The 14,761-nt window shown below is 39.3% G+C and overlaps 2 protein-coding genes across 6 annotated transcripts; one reads left to right on the forward strand and one right to left on the reverse strand.

Annotated features, from left to right (window-relative positions):
- Window positions 1-137: 137 nt before the first annotated feature.
- On the reverse strand, window positions 138-11,064 carry kif22 (kinesin family member 22). 4 transcript variants are annotated; one of them, XM_028000851.1, is made up of 13 exons: window positions 10,911-11,064; window positions 10,421-10,634; window positions 9,964-10,091; window positions 9,651-9,802; window positions 8,842-9,051; window positions 7,275-7,671; window positions 6,485-6,605; window positions 6,164-6,284; window positions 4,163-4,343; window positions 2,103-2,197; window positions 1,674-1,874; window positions 1,533-1,592; window positions 138-309 (listed from the first exon to the last, which is right to left on the reverse strand). In XM_028000851.1, exons 2-13 carry the CDS (start codon window positions 10,606-10,608, stop codon window positions 280-282), a joined length of 1,884 nt encoding a protein of 627 aa, XP_027856652.1. In that variant the 5' UTR covers window positions 10,609-10,634; window positions 10,911-11,064; the 3' UTR covers window positions 138-279. The 4 variants fall into 4 exon arrangements, with proteins under 4 accessions (XP_027856652.1, XP_027856662.1, XP_027856670.1 ...); XM_028000861.1 differs by having other exon boundaries at window positions 10,902-11,059; XM_028000869.1 differs by having other exon boundaries at window positions 10,421-10,660; window positions 10,911-11,047.
- A 294-nt stretch (window positions 11,065-11,358) lies between these two features.
- Window positions 11,359-14,371, forward strand: pagr1 (PAXIP1 associated glutamate-rich protein 1). 2 transcript variants are annotated; one of them, XM_028038628.1, is made up of 5 exons: window positions 11,359-11,549; window positions 11,800-11,982; window positions 12,710-13,046; window positions 13,832-13,920; window positions 14,005-14,371. In XM_028038628.1, the coding sequence occupies exons 2-5, from the start codon at window positions 11,811-11,813 to the stop codon at window positions 14,238-14,240; spliced, it is 834 nt and encodes a 277-aa protein (XP_027894429.1). In that variant the 5' UTR covers window positions 11,359-11,549; window positions 11,800-11,810; the 3' UTR covers window positions 14,241-14,371. The 2 variants fall into 2 exon arrangements, with proteins under 2 accessions (XP_027894429.1, XP_027894436.1); XM_028038635.1 differs by having other exon boundaries at window positions 11,803-11,982.
- The last annotated feature ends 390 nt before the right edge of the window (window positions 14,372-14,761 follow it).

The raw sequence follows: 14,761 nt of genomic DNA on the forward strand, positions 1-14,761 counted from the left end.
TTGGATGATAGCATCATGCTATCATCCAACCCCATAAAAATAACTAAAAAAGCAAAATGTTTGACATTTATCCACTGATAAAGAAACAAGGCAGAAATAATAAACATGTGATCACATTTCTGAAATAAGACACGAAATGCGTTCAGGTGAGGTTTATTAAAAAATGCACGCGAGTGCCACCACCAGGCAAAAAGATGTTACTACAAAAATATTACAAAAGGCAACAAAAAAGAAAAAAAAAGTCTTTGTCACAGGAATTATATATATTTAAGAGGCGAGTCATTTTCCCATGGCACTCAGGATGTTTGCCTGCAAAAAACAGAAAAAGATCAATGAGCATCAAAAATTTAAGCATTTTTATATTTTAATTCAAGTAAACATCCAACAAAAAAATCATAGAAGTACAGAGTGGCTGATTAAATTTGAGTAAGTAAGTTTAAAGGAATAAAAATTACAATATAGCGAATTGAAAGTTATTGAGTTAAACTGAAGCTGATGAGCGGACAAGATGGCCGACTGCCTTTCCACAGCATAAAAGGGCTACATGTTTCATAACGCGCTAAATTAAAAAAAATATTTTAGCATTTGGCGTCAGCTGTGTTAACAGAAAGAAAATTGTGGTCGTCACATTATTAAACTTAGACGTATTTAGAAAATTAAAAAAACAGGAACCTTTCAGGTTGCAGAATAATAAAAATTTTTAAAAAGTGAAGCGATTCTTCATACAGAAACAATGCATGTTGTTCCTCTTGGAGGCAATTTAGATTCAGGAAGAGCTTTAATTCATCACAGTTCCCAAAAAAAAAAAAAACTTTGCTTATTGGCATCACCTTTTACGTCATGTTATGATTTGTTTTATCTTTTATGCTCTCAGTATAATTTCTGCAGCATGACTGGGTTTTATCACATGATGAAGTCAGAGCGGGAATCCGTCAAGTCATGCAGAATGTAAACACGTTCCACCTGCCGGCTGGTGCAACCAGTCAGGTTCTTATATTTAGTTAAAAAATAAGCTAGAAATAGTCTGGATGAATCGTCTGGAAGACGTAAAGCAAACAATCCATGAGGCCCAATCAGCAGAAAGGAGCTGCCAGTAACGGAGAGCTTCATCCCAACTTGTACGGTTTTTACTCAGGCAGCAACGGGCAATTTCCCCCGCAGCGTCTGGATGTAAACAAAGGCAACAGCAATGAAACCGACAACTGAGAGAAAATCCCGTTTCCACATGGAAAAAGAATTTAGCTTCAAAAGAACTCTGGAATATTTGGATTCCAAAATAAACAGATTCGTTTTAATTAATGTCTCTTGATTTAATTGCCGTGTCTGAATTTATTCATTCATGACCCCATTCCTACAACAACAAAAAAGCTTAAAATGGTTCGTGTTTAGTTGATTGTTGAGTAGTTTAAAAAAAACAAACAAAAAAAAAACATTTGAATATTTGTTGGTATTTTTAAGCATAACAGCAACAACTGACTAATCTTTTTATGAGAAAATTGAGCTGCATCTGATTACAAGATTTACCAATTTACCTTCATGAAGGAAGAAAATCTCTTCTGAGTCATGCTCTCCACGTTTGTCAAATCTTCCAACTGCAATAAACAAAAATAAATGGAAGTGACAGAGTCATTTGAGGTTCAGGTTGTTTAATAAAACATTTTTCCTCCTCCTACCTTTGTGAAGTGGCCGTGGATTTCCCTCCAGCCCAAGATGAGTTTGGCCTTTTTGTCTCCGATCTGCTGCAGGCCTTTCAGCTCTTTCAGGCAGCCCGTATTCAGGATGTGCAGGATTTTCTGTTTGGACTCATCCAGAACCGACGTGTCCAGCTGGGACTCCCAGGAGCTCTCCTTCATGTTTTCTTTACCATCTGGAGGCTGCCATAGAAAAAAATAATAACCAGATTATAATCTGACCGGCTAATTTCAACCGTAAACATGTGTTCATCTGTAACAACGCTAGAAGACGAGGGCAGACAGTTGACCCATAAATCTGACATCCTGCAGAATGTGTGTGTGTGTGTTCAACAGAAAATGCCCTGCATCAGCTTGTATCTGATGGATGCAACTCTGCAGATGTGCCAAGCCAGAGCGTCGGCTGCTGACCTCGACTATCTCTGAAAGCTTCTTCTCCTTCTTGGTGACGCAGACCGACTGTTTCCTGACGACGGCGAGGTGCTGAAGAGGCTGGAGCTGAGACACTGCAGGAGGGGAGAAGGCTATAATTTAATACTTTAAATGTGACCCATTCTGTTTCCCTCAACAGGTTAGGACAGTTTTCGGCCTACACAAAACATGTTTATTAAATTTTCTTTGCATAAAATGAAATTTTTTTCTGAATCAATTGTTTCAGGGCATCCTGTCTCTTTAAATCCAAATAATCTGCTGCTGGCCACACACACCCAACATTTACACTCACGAGAAAATGTATACAGCTGTACATCTACGAAAAGCAGAAGTGGAGCCTTCTGTACAACCAACAAAAAGGCAGTAAGTGGTTTCTGGATGGTAAGTCAACAAAACATTTTTCTTTTCCAGCAGCCATTGTAGAGCACACAGCAGTAAAACCAGCTGATAAAACACAATGGAGTTCTGCTTGGGTTGCTAGGTAACGGGCAGAACTCACTGGGGTTGCTAGGCAACAGCAGTGCTCAAATATACAGCTAAAAAAAAAGGGATGGGTTATTTTTTAAAACTTGGGCTGTTTTAAGAAACAGTAGAGACCCAAACAGAACAAAAAGAGTGTAGGCATCTTAGTACAGTTGAAATAAGGCAAAGCTAGCTTACAAGCAACTATACAAGAGTTTGTAAATTATTTCTCAATATTGATAAAAAGGTGCTAGTTTCAGTGGCAGATCGTCGTTTTTGAAATGGCTCATCTTACAGACACCAAAAAACGGGCGTTTTTGTTTTTAGTAATTGATTAGGCTTTTAAAATGTTTTGTTGAACAAAAATGGTGCAGGTGTCTGTGTACACCTGAAATAAGACAAAACTGACTTACAAGTAACTTTATAAAAGTTTGTTTTGAGTAAATAACTCCTATTGATGATGAATATTTATGACAAAAGTGCTAGTTTCACTGGCAGGTTATTGTTTCTGAAACGACTTATTTCCTAGACATAAAAAAAAAAACAGATGGGTGTTTTTATTTTAAATAAGCAGTTGAAAACAAAATGGAAAAACAAAAACATGCTAAATTTTCCTATAATCGTTTTCCTCCGTCTCACTGAGAGCTTTAAGCACTACAGTGATGATGAACAGTTTTAAACAGAGGAATGAAAACGGTGGCGGGTTTTCTGGGCTTCACGCCACGATGCTGAGGAGGGGAAACGTTACTCCCCTCCTCATCGTCATCTGACCCGTTACTGGCTGCAGAACCGTAGATGGGTTCTTGGATCATTTCCCATCTCATCGATGAACAAACATCAGAGCCAAACGAACTTTATGGAAGCACAAACTGTGGAGCTCTGTGCCACATTTATCTCCGTCTGATTCAAAGACGTTTAAAAGGACAGAAGAGGCCGAGTTAATTTAAATGAGTTTGTCATTAATTAAAAATTTAACTTCTTAATAGGGCTGAGCGATACAGCTTTAAAAAAATCATAGGTTTTTTTTAAATCAGATTTGATTTCAATACATTTTTGTTCTCATTTTTCTATTTAAAAAAATCCAAATGACAAATTTTTTTCTGAGTTGCAATATAGCATCAGAGCCAGACTACAGGATTTATTTAATCATGAAAATATAGTCAATTTTATCAGAACAACAATTCAATTTTACTAGAACGTCTTAAAATTATGAGGAAAAAGTTGTTTTAACAAGAGAAAAATCATGATTAGTTATTTTTGGGTTGAAAATTACCACTTTATTCTCTTAATGTTACAAGTTTATTCTGGTAACATTATTCTCATATTACTATGTCTTTGTTCTTGTAATAAAAAAACAAAAATGTAGCCTGAGTTTTATATTATGTGAGAGATTTGACGCAAATTCAAATAGAAGCTGTAAACCGCACTTGTCAAACAAAATGGTAGACATTGGTTGAATAAAAGGGAAAAAAAATCCTGATTTTCCAATAATTAAATCTTCAAAAACCAAAAATTGGATAAAAATGGATTCACCGCCCAGCCCTCCTCCGTGATAAAACGGTTTCCTTCATTCTGACCTTGTAGCGGTTGGACCACAGCCTGCTGCTTGTTGGGTTTTGTAACGTTTGGCTGTTTCCTCTGCAGGGGAGCCAGAGTGTTCTTGAACGCAGCTTCGTCTTTCGAACTCGACTTTTCCTTCGCCAGCTGGCTGAGCAACATCGCCTTTCTTTCAAACTCCCTCTGCTTCTCTTTCAGCTCCTGCAGCAACAAAAACCGGAAATCTGAATCACAGCGGCACCAGCTGAGCTTCTGAGTGGGAAGTTTTACTTTCTTAGGGTTTTAACGTCCAGATTCCCCAGCAAACACAACAAATTAAAGAAACTAAACGGGCTGAGGAGTGATTGAACAAAAACATTTCAGATGACCCAGCCGGACTTTAATCCCTGCTGGGTTTCCTGGACTACCCAAATCTAATTTAGTTTTTCTCAGCAATCAACAATTTCAACACTGTTATTAAAATAAAGCACACTCTTGGGGGAGACTCCAAGTGTCACAGTAGCTGTGATGGTTTCAGGAAAATGTGGATGAACATAAAATAATTTGGATGTTTTGTAAATCTGCAGAATTTTCTTTTGCATTATATAGTATAAAAATCTTTTAGAAATATGAAATAAGGCTACAAATATTTAGGGACCATAGATCCACCTGTAGACATTACCTGTGCAAAGATTGATGCAGCTGAGGTAAACTAAAGCAAATTTACAGAAGTTATAGTAAAGAAAAACATAAAAGACAAAATATGTAGATGTTTCGCATTTGGCACAATCTACAAAACTGGGGATTTCATGTGTTTTCAGTTAAATTTCTGAAAAGAAAAGAGTATATTTTACTGAAGAACAACAATCAAAATGACCAAAATATATACTTTATGTCACTACCAGAGTTTCATACAATATATTTAGCTAAAACTTAAAACTTTCGCTGTCCTTATGTTAGGACATAAGATAGATAATCTCTGAAAATAATCGAGCCCCTCTGCCTCCTCCTGTGTTCTGCAGAATTACTCGGTCAGAAACAACCAATCAGAACAAAACAGCCACGTTCTCAGGACGCTTTGATTTAGAAACTCAGGATTGTTTATTTTAATGCAACCTGTGTTTAACGTTGAATGAATGTTTCCTTTATTACTTGACATTTTTAGCAATATTGTGAGATTTATTTGACTAATAATTTATGGGACTGAGAACTTTACTGTTTTACTGATTGCAGGTTTTTCAGTTGTCCTTTTGACTGAACAGCCGATGCAAGTGTTTCACATGTTTTTTGTCTAAATTAGGTGAATTTATTGCCAGATCAGATTTCCATTTTGGAAGATCACTTAGTATCATTCATACCCAACGCGAAAAATTAACAGCCAGTCCAGGCGATCGGCAAAGATCATGATGGGTGATCGGTATCGGCAGCAAAAAACCTGATCGGAGCATCCCTAACACATTTCAAAGCTTCAGTCATATTGAATATTTTCTAATGCAAAAAATGGAGCGTGTCCCAACCTGCTAGTTGTATTGCTATATGTTTATTCTAAGTTTTGTATATTCCCACCAAGTTAAAGCTGTTTGGGTTACATGCACAAGGTTGGACGTTGTTTTTCCCCAGCTGCATGGGAACCAGTCTGATTCCATGCTTTGGATCCTTTATCCCTTTGTACAAAACTCATGTGTTGTCTCTGCCTGGCAGAGCTTTCCGTTTCAGACTTGCTTCATTATTGATTGTCCTACAAGCTCTCTGAGTTGTGCACAATTCATAAATAAACCTGATTGAGTGATTTTACCTGAACTGTGCTTGGAAATAGGTTTTTTTCCACAACAAACCACTAAGCAGAACCATTAGCCACGCAGCCCAACGATTCCTAGTAAGTGAACTACTAAGAACCGGTTCTGGATTCTCATCCCCAGTCAAATTTCTTCATGTTCATCTCAGGCATTATGTGGGTCTTATGCACATTCCGTCAAATAAAGTGTTGCAGAAATCTGAAACATTTGTACGGGAGCTCAGAGAGACGCAGGTCGGTGTGTCACCTGGATCTCTTTGCGTGACTGGGCCACATCCTTCAGGACGCTCTGCCGGTCTTTGTCCTGGCAGCTCATCATCAGCTTCTCCAGCGCTATCAACCGCTCCATCACCGACGGTTCTGACAAACTGAAACAGAACCAAGCCCAGAGAAGGGGAGTAAATACTGAGACAGGGGTCAAAGTTCAGGACTAAAGCACCACACAAGATGGGCTCCAGAGCATTAAGGGTTTCCACTCATCGTAACCTTGAGTATTGACATTTCAGAGCAAATCGAGTTTGTGAAAAGTGAAAACCGGCCGATCAGATGTTAAACTGGGATCTTTAACCTGTGGTAATGAACTGAGGGGGAGGAGCCGTCCTGCTCAGATTTCTTCTCGTCTTTCTGCTTCTTCTTGTGTGGCTCGGCGCCAGAACCCCCCGCTTCGTGCTCCTCTCTGGACCGCTTCACTGGAGCCGGAGGGAAAATTAACAGCTTAGTATTCAGGGCACTCTTACATGGGCTTTAGGATTCTCCAGGGCAAAAATGGCTGCACTGCAGAGGATAAATTAAAGAAAACGGCAGCTTATTCCTGCATGAAACATCCAGAAGGCGAGGAAAATAATAAATGAGGCATGTGATTAAAGAAAATCTAAAGATTAGAGAAAACTGCTCACTGTTATCTCCTGTCTTGTAGCATGTCTGCCCTCTAGTGGCCACTTAGCCAAAGTGAGGTTTCTCTATCAGATTGTGCCTTTTATTCCATTTAACCTACATTTATCTGCACTCCAACAGTTTATATTAGCGGTGGACATTTATTGTATCATTTGTTGTGCTAAATTTCTTATTGTGATAAACATTTATTCTTGTTACGATAAATTCAAACTAATGATGTAAAAAAAAAACAGTCCTTATTGTCAGGATTGATAGTTTTACCATTTTCTGTTCTGTTTGTTCAATGAAAGCGTCAATTTGAAAATAGAGCTACCGTGTGCAGATTAGTGATGCACTAATGTGTGTATCACTACAACACTGTGCAGTGTGAACAAAGCTATAATATCTTCTTCAGCAGCATCTTGCGCATTTCCATAACAACGATTCTGGTTCCTTTTAAGTCAAATGAAGCGCCTCCGACTCACCTGGCAGCACAGGCACAGCCACGGTTTCTCTCGTGAACGGCTTGTTCACTATGAGCTTCGATTTGGCTGCGAAGTTCAGCGCGCTGAAGGTGTCAAAGTAATATCTGTACTCTGGAGCGATGTTGGTGATCATGACGGAGTGAGCCGAGCCGCCCAGAGAGTCCTGCAGCAGCCGGGTCAGTTTGCTGTCTCTGTACGGGATGCGGGCGGCCGTGCCGGAGTTGAGCGCGTCCACCACTTTGCTGAGCGTGAAGAGGGACAGGTTGATGGCGCCGCTTTCCTTCAGGCGGATGCCCTGGTTGCCGGTGCGACGGTTGTCCTCGGAGCCAGCCAGGTCCACCAAGTACAGCTTCCCCGTCTGCTGTCGGTGGGGCAAGGCCCGCTGAGTCCGGACCACCTGGATGGATGGAAAAACAAAAACATGAAGGTTCGGCAGGAACAAAAATAAAAGATTTTCCTTTTAAAAGGTTAAAGAATCCTGCAGGATTCCAGAAAACATCTCACAATGGAAGCAGCAGAAACGCTCCTGAATAAAAATCCAAAGAGAAAATCTAAACCGGGGTGCCCAAAGTGTGGTCTGGGGGCCATTTATGGCCCTCTGAATGATTCTGGGCGGCTCTTGATCAGAGTCAATGCAGATTTAAAAAGGATGTTGGAGTGAAGTTTTTACTTCATGTTTTGCTTTTAATTTATTGGTAATGGGGACCAAAAATATTCAGAGGTCTCAACTAAAATGCACACCTATTAAATAAACTTCAAAATAAAGCCAGAGGGAGCCATGTTATGTTCTTGTTGCAAAGGGGGGAAAAAATTCAGAAAAAGATGAAAAATTTAATACGTGTTTTCCTGAAGAAACCTGCAGGACACTTTTTTTGTTTTAAGTTTATAATTTACAAATCCCGTCTACGGAAACCCAACTGTTTCACTTATTTCATTAAAATGTTATGTGTTCAGTTTAGTCTTTATTTAGCAAGTAAAAATAATTAAAAAAACGAAACAGTTTTTGCTATTAAAATTGTGAACCCCAGAGTTTTTTCCACTTGACATTTTCTGCAATGAGATGTTGATATTGGTGAAAAATCATCAAAGTAAAACAGTTTTCAACTTAATAAAAATAGATAAAACTATTTCTGCCTTTGTGTCAGTTTGTTTAAATCCAATGTATATCTTTTTTTAATCGTTTATCATTTTTAGTTAAGCCACTTTGAAAGGTCCAAAGAGCCTCAGGTTGGAGACGTCTGCTCTAATTCAACGAAAATGTGGAAACAATCATTTAGAAAGAAAACATCCAATATCTGGTATTGGTATCTGGAATCACGTACTTCATATTAAAAGCTAGAAAATACAGAAGGAAACACATTAAACAACAGAAACGAGGAGTTTGTAACTCTCTGGTTTTTGTCCCAAGAAGCACAGGAGTTGCTAATGGGAGTGTTGCAGGAGAGAATTGATTTTAGCACCAGCTACCAAATCCTGATTTACTGCTCAGAGACCACGACCTGTTAAGATGCTGTCAGATCGTTGACTTCATGTAATTATGAACATAGTTGGAATATTGATGTCAGACCTTGATGAGCAGAATAGCGTGACTTCGACTGGACCGCTGGTTTAACTTGGTAGAAGCTGTGGTCCGGTTCAGGGTCGCAGGGATAAAATGTTTGTCGAAATCAGAGAAAGAGGAGAAAACCGTGTAGGTGAGGCCAGGAATGAGAATGTTCTTGTCCTTATTCTCTCTGATCGGCAAATCCTGGGAGTTTGGTGATAGAAGGTCGAGAACCTGAGAGGACAAATGGTTGCGATGGATTACACAAAGTTAAAATGCTTAGCTTTTAAAATGATACAGACTGAAAAAAGAGAGCAATTAAGAAATATGGGCCAATCACAATCCAGCTTGATTTAGTACTTGTTAAAAAAATGGCACAACTTCAGGCAGTTTCAATATCCATCAAGTATGACCTTACAGAAGTTTTAGACACTTTAATCTAAAGACTCCAAGTTGTTTCGACTTCAAAGTGGTGAAAGCAGTAGTAATTTTAACAGAAAATGGTTGAATCAAAGCAAAAAAAAAAAAATAAAATTAACTTCCAAATCTAATGATTAGCTAAATAATTCAGATTAAACTTTTCCATAAACGCCTCTAGAATCCAGGTACTTCAAAAACTGTTTTCTCATTCTAAAAGCTCACATTAAAATTGTAACTTTATAAGCAAAATAAAAGAGCTACTGAAACATATAATGTTTAAACAAACTGAGTGCTTTGAATTTTAATTGGTAGAATTTCAACTAACTTGGAATTATGGGAGTTTTGTCAATATAAAGTCAGTTTTAACTATATAAATTACAGCTACTGGTGTGTTTCTGTTTAAAAAGCCATACTTTTTCATTATAAATTTCCAGATATGACATGCCGATGCTGTAGTCCCATCCTTCATCCTCATCTTTGGCGCTGACCAGATTAAAAACTTCACGCACCGCTCGGGGGATCACACCTGGCTGCTCTCCAGTTCCCAACATGGTGTGGGTCTTGCCTGTTAAAATTTTTAAAGAGTTAGGAGAAAAACAAATATACGCTGCACAAAAAAGCTCAACGAGACAGAACAAAGAAAACCGTTCAGGCTCAAAGTGAATCTCCTGATTCCAAGCACTTAAAACTAAAAATATTTACCATAATAAGACAGATTTAACATACCAGCTCCTGTCGGTCCATAAGCAAACACACTTGCATTTTGTCCGTTTAAAATGTGTGGCAAAATGGGTTTCACTGAGGAAAGGAAAACTTCTTGCTGCGTAGTCTGTTCTCCGTGGAAAACATCAAAACTAAAGATACAAATAAAAAATAACACATTTAGTGCCAATTTATTATATTATGATTAAAGTTCATGATCCAAACATGTCCCACTTCATTTTTATTCAATTCAACTTCCTATATTTTTGTTTTTCCCACCAATCCTGTAAATGACATTTTTGTATAAATATACAAATATATTTAAAGAGCATACACATAAAAAAAAAAAAACTGAAAATGATCATTTTACTTCGATTAGCTTTCACCAGTGAGCCTCAGGTGAAAAAGTGACAAATTAGAGTTTATTTTGTCCATCAATTGCATCAAAACTAAGAACTAGAATTCGGGTAGGAACACTTACTGGTACTTCACGGTCTCCGTTGCATTCCTCCAATTAATTATCTCCAGGTTCTGGGAGTCCAGGCCTCTAACACAAGGCCCTTCCTCTTTTTCATCTTGTCTGCTCATGTAAGGCCGCAGACGGACTGCTACACGGACCCTGGAGGTTTTCTTGCTTACCCCATCTGCTCCAGTCAGACGCTGCGCCATCTTTGAAATTTCCCCAAAACAAAGGCCTGGGCAACACCAAGAAGTCAGCTGACTTTAAAATGTTAAACACAACCAACACACAAATATATTAAAACTTATTTAGGTGCTGTAAAGGTAGAATACATTTTAATTAAATAATGACTAACATCACATATGTTAGCGACCGAAGAGGAGTTTAACGTTAGCTCTTAAGCTAGCTTCAAGTTTATTCACCGTTTACGTTCCATTAAACTAAAGTTTACAGGTATGTAAAGGACGAAATAACGTTTTTAAGTTTGCGGCTCAAGTCTTACCGAACTTACCGAGCAGAACTTCTTTAGTTAAATAATTAGTTATCGACTAAACTCCAAATTCAGCAACATTGTTGGGGCCTCCTTTTAACTGTAACGGTCTGGCCACCGTCTGCGAAAAACACTTTTCAAACTAACAGACCGGAAGTGTTCAACAGCCAATCAGAATTCACAAGCGCTTTCGCTTTATTTCATCTTTACTCCTCGTATTGTAAAAAAATAAATTGTGTGGAAAAAATATATAGTTTTCAAAGTATCACAATAATAATTTAATTATATTCGTATTTGCTGAAAAAAAAATACACGTAAAAATATATGTATAAATACCCGCGCTGCTTTATGCGTACGGTACAGGAAGTGACGTCAAGCCTAGATCTCAATATAGTTCACAATAGCCATTTTTTATGTACGTGGACCATCCGTGTACTGTTAGATCTGCGGGATTTCTGTCATCCAACAGAACGAAGAAACTCGTCATTGACGGTTCCTCCAGCCAAAATGGCGCTATGTTTACGTCTCAGTTTAATCTTTTATTGCACTTAATAAAATTCATGGCGAGATGCGGTGATTTTATCGCTTAGAAAATAACCCGATGACCACTTTAGGTGTAATTTAAGCGATCCACGAAAGAAACCGAAATTAGATTTTCAGGTTTGTATCTTATTTGATTGTTTTATGTTGAAACAGAGCTAGTGGACAGGCCTGATTGTAGCTAGCATGGAAAGTGTAGGATGAAAGTAAGTTTTGTGCTGAGTGTGTATGTTAAAACAAGAAGAAAACTTAAAGATGCACAAGCTGTTGAAAGCGAAAATTCAACTCTTACTATCTGACTGTTTTCTTGGTACCTTCCGTTTAAATGCTGTGCCAATAACGCAGATCTGTTGTTATAAACGTCCCCCAGCAGCATAAAGGATGCAAGCTGAAGCCACAGATTCTGCCCTCAGAGAGGGCATCGAGTCCTTGGGCGTGAAGGACTCAGAGAAACCGGCTGCAGACAAAGAAGAGGAGAGCACAGCTGAGCAACAAGACACAGAGACGACAGCTGTCACTGAGGAGGAAGACTCTGCTGCTAAGGATGAAGCAGGTAAAACTCATTTAGAAACAAAATATTCAGCATCTACACGTGATAGACTAACAAAACATAAAATCAAGATCTTAAAAGTATGGTGTGTATTTTACCTTAGACCCTACTGCCCTGTAACAGGATTTACATCCATCCATCCATTTTCTTCCACTTTATCCGGGGTCGGGTCGCGGGGGCAGCAGCTTCAGAAAGGAGGCCCAGACTTCCCTCTCCCCGGCCACTTGTTCCATCTCCTCAGGGGGAATCCCAAGGCGTTCCCAGGCCAGCCGAGAAACATAGTCTCTCCAGCGTGTCCTGGGTCTTCCCCGGGGCCTCCTCCCTGTGGGACGTGCCCGGAACACCTCACCAGGGAGGCGTCCAGGAGGCATCCTGACCAGATGCCCAAGCCGCCTCAACTGGCTCCTCTCGATGTGAAGGAGCAGCGGCTCTACTCTGAGTCCCTCCCGGATGACTGAGCTTCTCACCCTATCTCTAAGGGAGAGCCCAGACACCCTGCGGAGAAAAGTCATTTTAAACATAGGTTGAAGGAGTATGAGCCTTCGCCAAAGTATAGACAGCATTTTAATAACAATTGAAGTCAACATAGTTACTTGACTGTGATATAAAGTGGCACTGGGTGCCTGGAAAATACACAATACTGCCCATTAAAGACAACAGGAGAAATAAGGATTTATATTAATATTATAAAAGTAATGTATTGTATTTATTCCATCTCTGATTTTCTCAGATGAGAACACAGATGCAGCGGAAGAGGAGATGCAGAAAGCTGAAAGTCAAGCGGTCACCATAGGGGACGCTGAGGACGGGAAGAAGGCTGCTGTGGCGGGCGACGACGACTGGGAGCTTCCGTACAGCGACGAGGAAATGGAGGATCCCAAAAACTGGATGCCTGCGCCAACTGAGATTAAAAGACTCTATGAGGTCCTAGCTAAAGGGGAGATGTTGGAGCTGAACTTTGTGCCCCTCCCCAGACGGCCTCCAACACCGGAACGCACCCCGACACCTGAGAGGAACGACGAAGAAGAAGCAGAAAGGGAAAGGGAGAGGCTGGAGAGAGAGCGGAAGTTAGTACTACCTCTGCTTCCTGTTACATCAGATGGGTTACTTCTTGTGGGGATGCAATCAATCAATTGTTGAGTAGCGGTTTGTTCGATAAGCAAGCAGATCCAAAGATGGCGGCCATTGACGAACGGATAATAAAACGGTCCCAAAAAAAGAGTCCGGTGTGGGATGCAAAATGCACTTTATGCGATTCTGTTTTGAAATATAACGTCTTAAGAAGTTACTTAAGCTGTTTTAAAATATAAATACTCAACAAGCTGCTGAAACTATCACTTTAGTAGCGCTAATTTAGTTGAGCTGTATGGCGGAAGAAGTACTGGAAGTAAACTACTGATTCGATGACAGAAAAGCGAAGAGTATAACAGAAAAATTAAAACAGACACCAATAAATAGTTGATTTTGAGGGCTGTTGTGAGTTAAAGCACTTAGTGAAGCGACGTTTTAACAATCCTTCAAGAGTAATCACAGAAAGTACTCCTGTATAAATATCTCTGTTCATGGGGAATTAAGTGTTTCTCTTTTCTATTCTACATCCTAGGGGTTCCTGTTTTATCATATTGTATAAACATGTCAAAGTTTAATAATGTGAGAAAACCTCAACTTTGTTTATTCAATCAGTGTTTAATACAGCTAGCACAAAATAATATAAAATGTAGTTATGGTGTTTTTAAATTCAGCATTAGTTAAAATTTTGTCTTGAATGTTATGGAAAGATGGTCAGCAAGAGAATACTCAAGTTTTTAAGAAAATGGACGTTTATCAATTAAATGTTTTACTTTTTTTTTAGGCCTCCAACTCCAACTGAGTTCGACTTTGATGAGGAACAAATGCAAAGCACACCGAAAAACTCGTTCCTCAGCAGACGCAGAACACCAGGTGAAATAAAAAAATCCATAGCAAAAACGAGAAAAACAAAGTCATTTGAGAAAATAACCAGTTTTACCCTTTTTTCTCCTGTAGGATCTTCCGGCCGCTCCTCTGTAAAGCGAGAAGCTCGCCTGGACAAAGTGCTGTCGGACATGAAGCGTCACCGGAAAATCGAGGAGCACATTTTGCGCACGGGCCGAGACCTGTTCAAGAGCGAGAAGAAGCTGGAGGAGGCGCTCTCCCCGAACAGCCAGAAGGAGCGAGAGAAGGAGAGGGAAAGAGACAGCAACCCCAACACCATCTTCTCCCCAAGACAGAGGAGATACTGACCGATTCACCGAGGAAGACTTGACCAAGAGCTTCTCCAGGCTCTCAGGAAACTGAATAATTTCTAATGTATAAATTTTTGTATGGGTTTTTTGTGTATTTTGTATGACAATAATAAACATTTTAAACTGTTTTCTGACTTATTGCAACCAGAATGAAGAATTCAGATGAATATTTTATGTATTTTCCAGATGATTAAAATAATCTGGGCAGCCTGATTTGTAAAACCTGTGGGCCAACATAAATGGTCTTTGATTTGGGGTCATTTTCTTTTTGGTCAATCTGCAAATGAAAAGCAGCTCAGTAGAGTTACTAAGTAGCCATCTTTTTGTTTTATTCCAGCCAAAATTGCGCCTGTTCCCTTCACCTCGCCTGTACATCACACACATATAGATAGCTGTAAAAAACATTAATGACGAAAGACCTTCTTTTAGTGTTGTAGTTTGGCCGCCATCCAGCAGGGGGCGTTACTAGTCATCAGCTGGAGCCGTTGATATAGAAGTAAAGATGGCGGCGATATTCG

Source organism: Xiphophorus couchianus, chromosome 2 (assembly GCF_001444195.1).
Source record: "Xiphophorus couchianus chromosome 2, X_couchianus-1.0, whole genome shotgun sequence".
Lineage (NCBI taxonomy): Eukaryota > Metazoa > Chordata > Actinopteri > Cyprinodontiformes > Poeciliidae > Xiphophorus > Xiphophorus couchianus.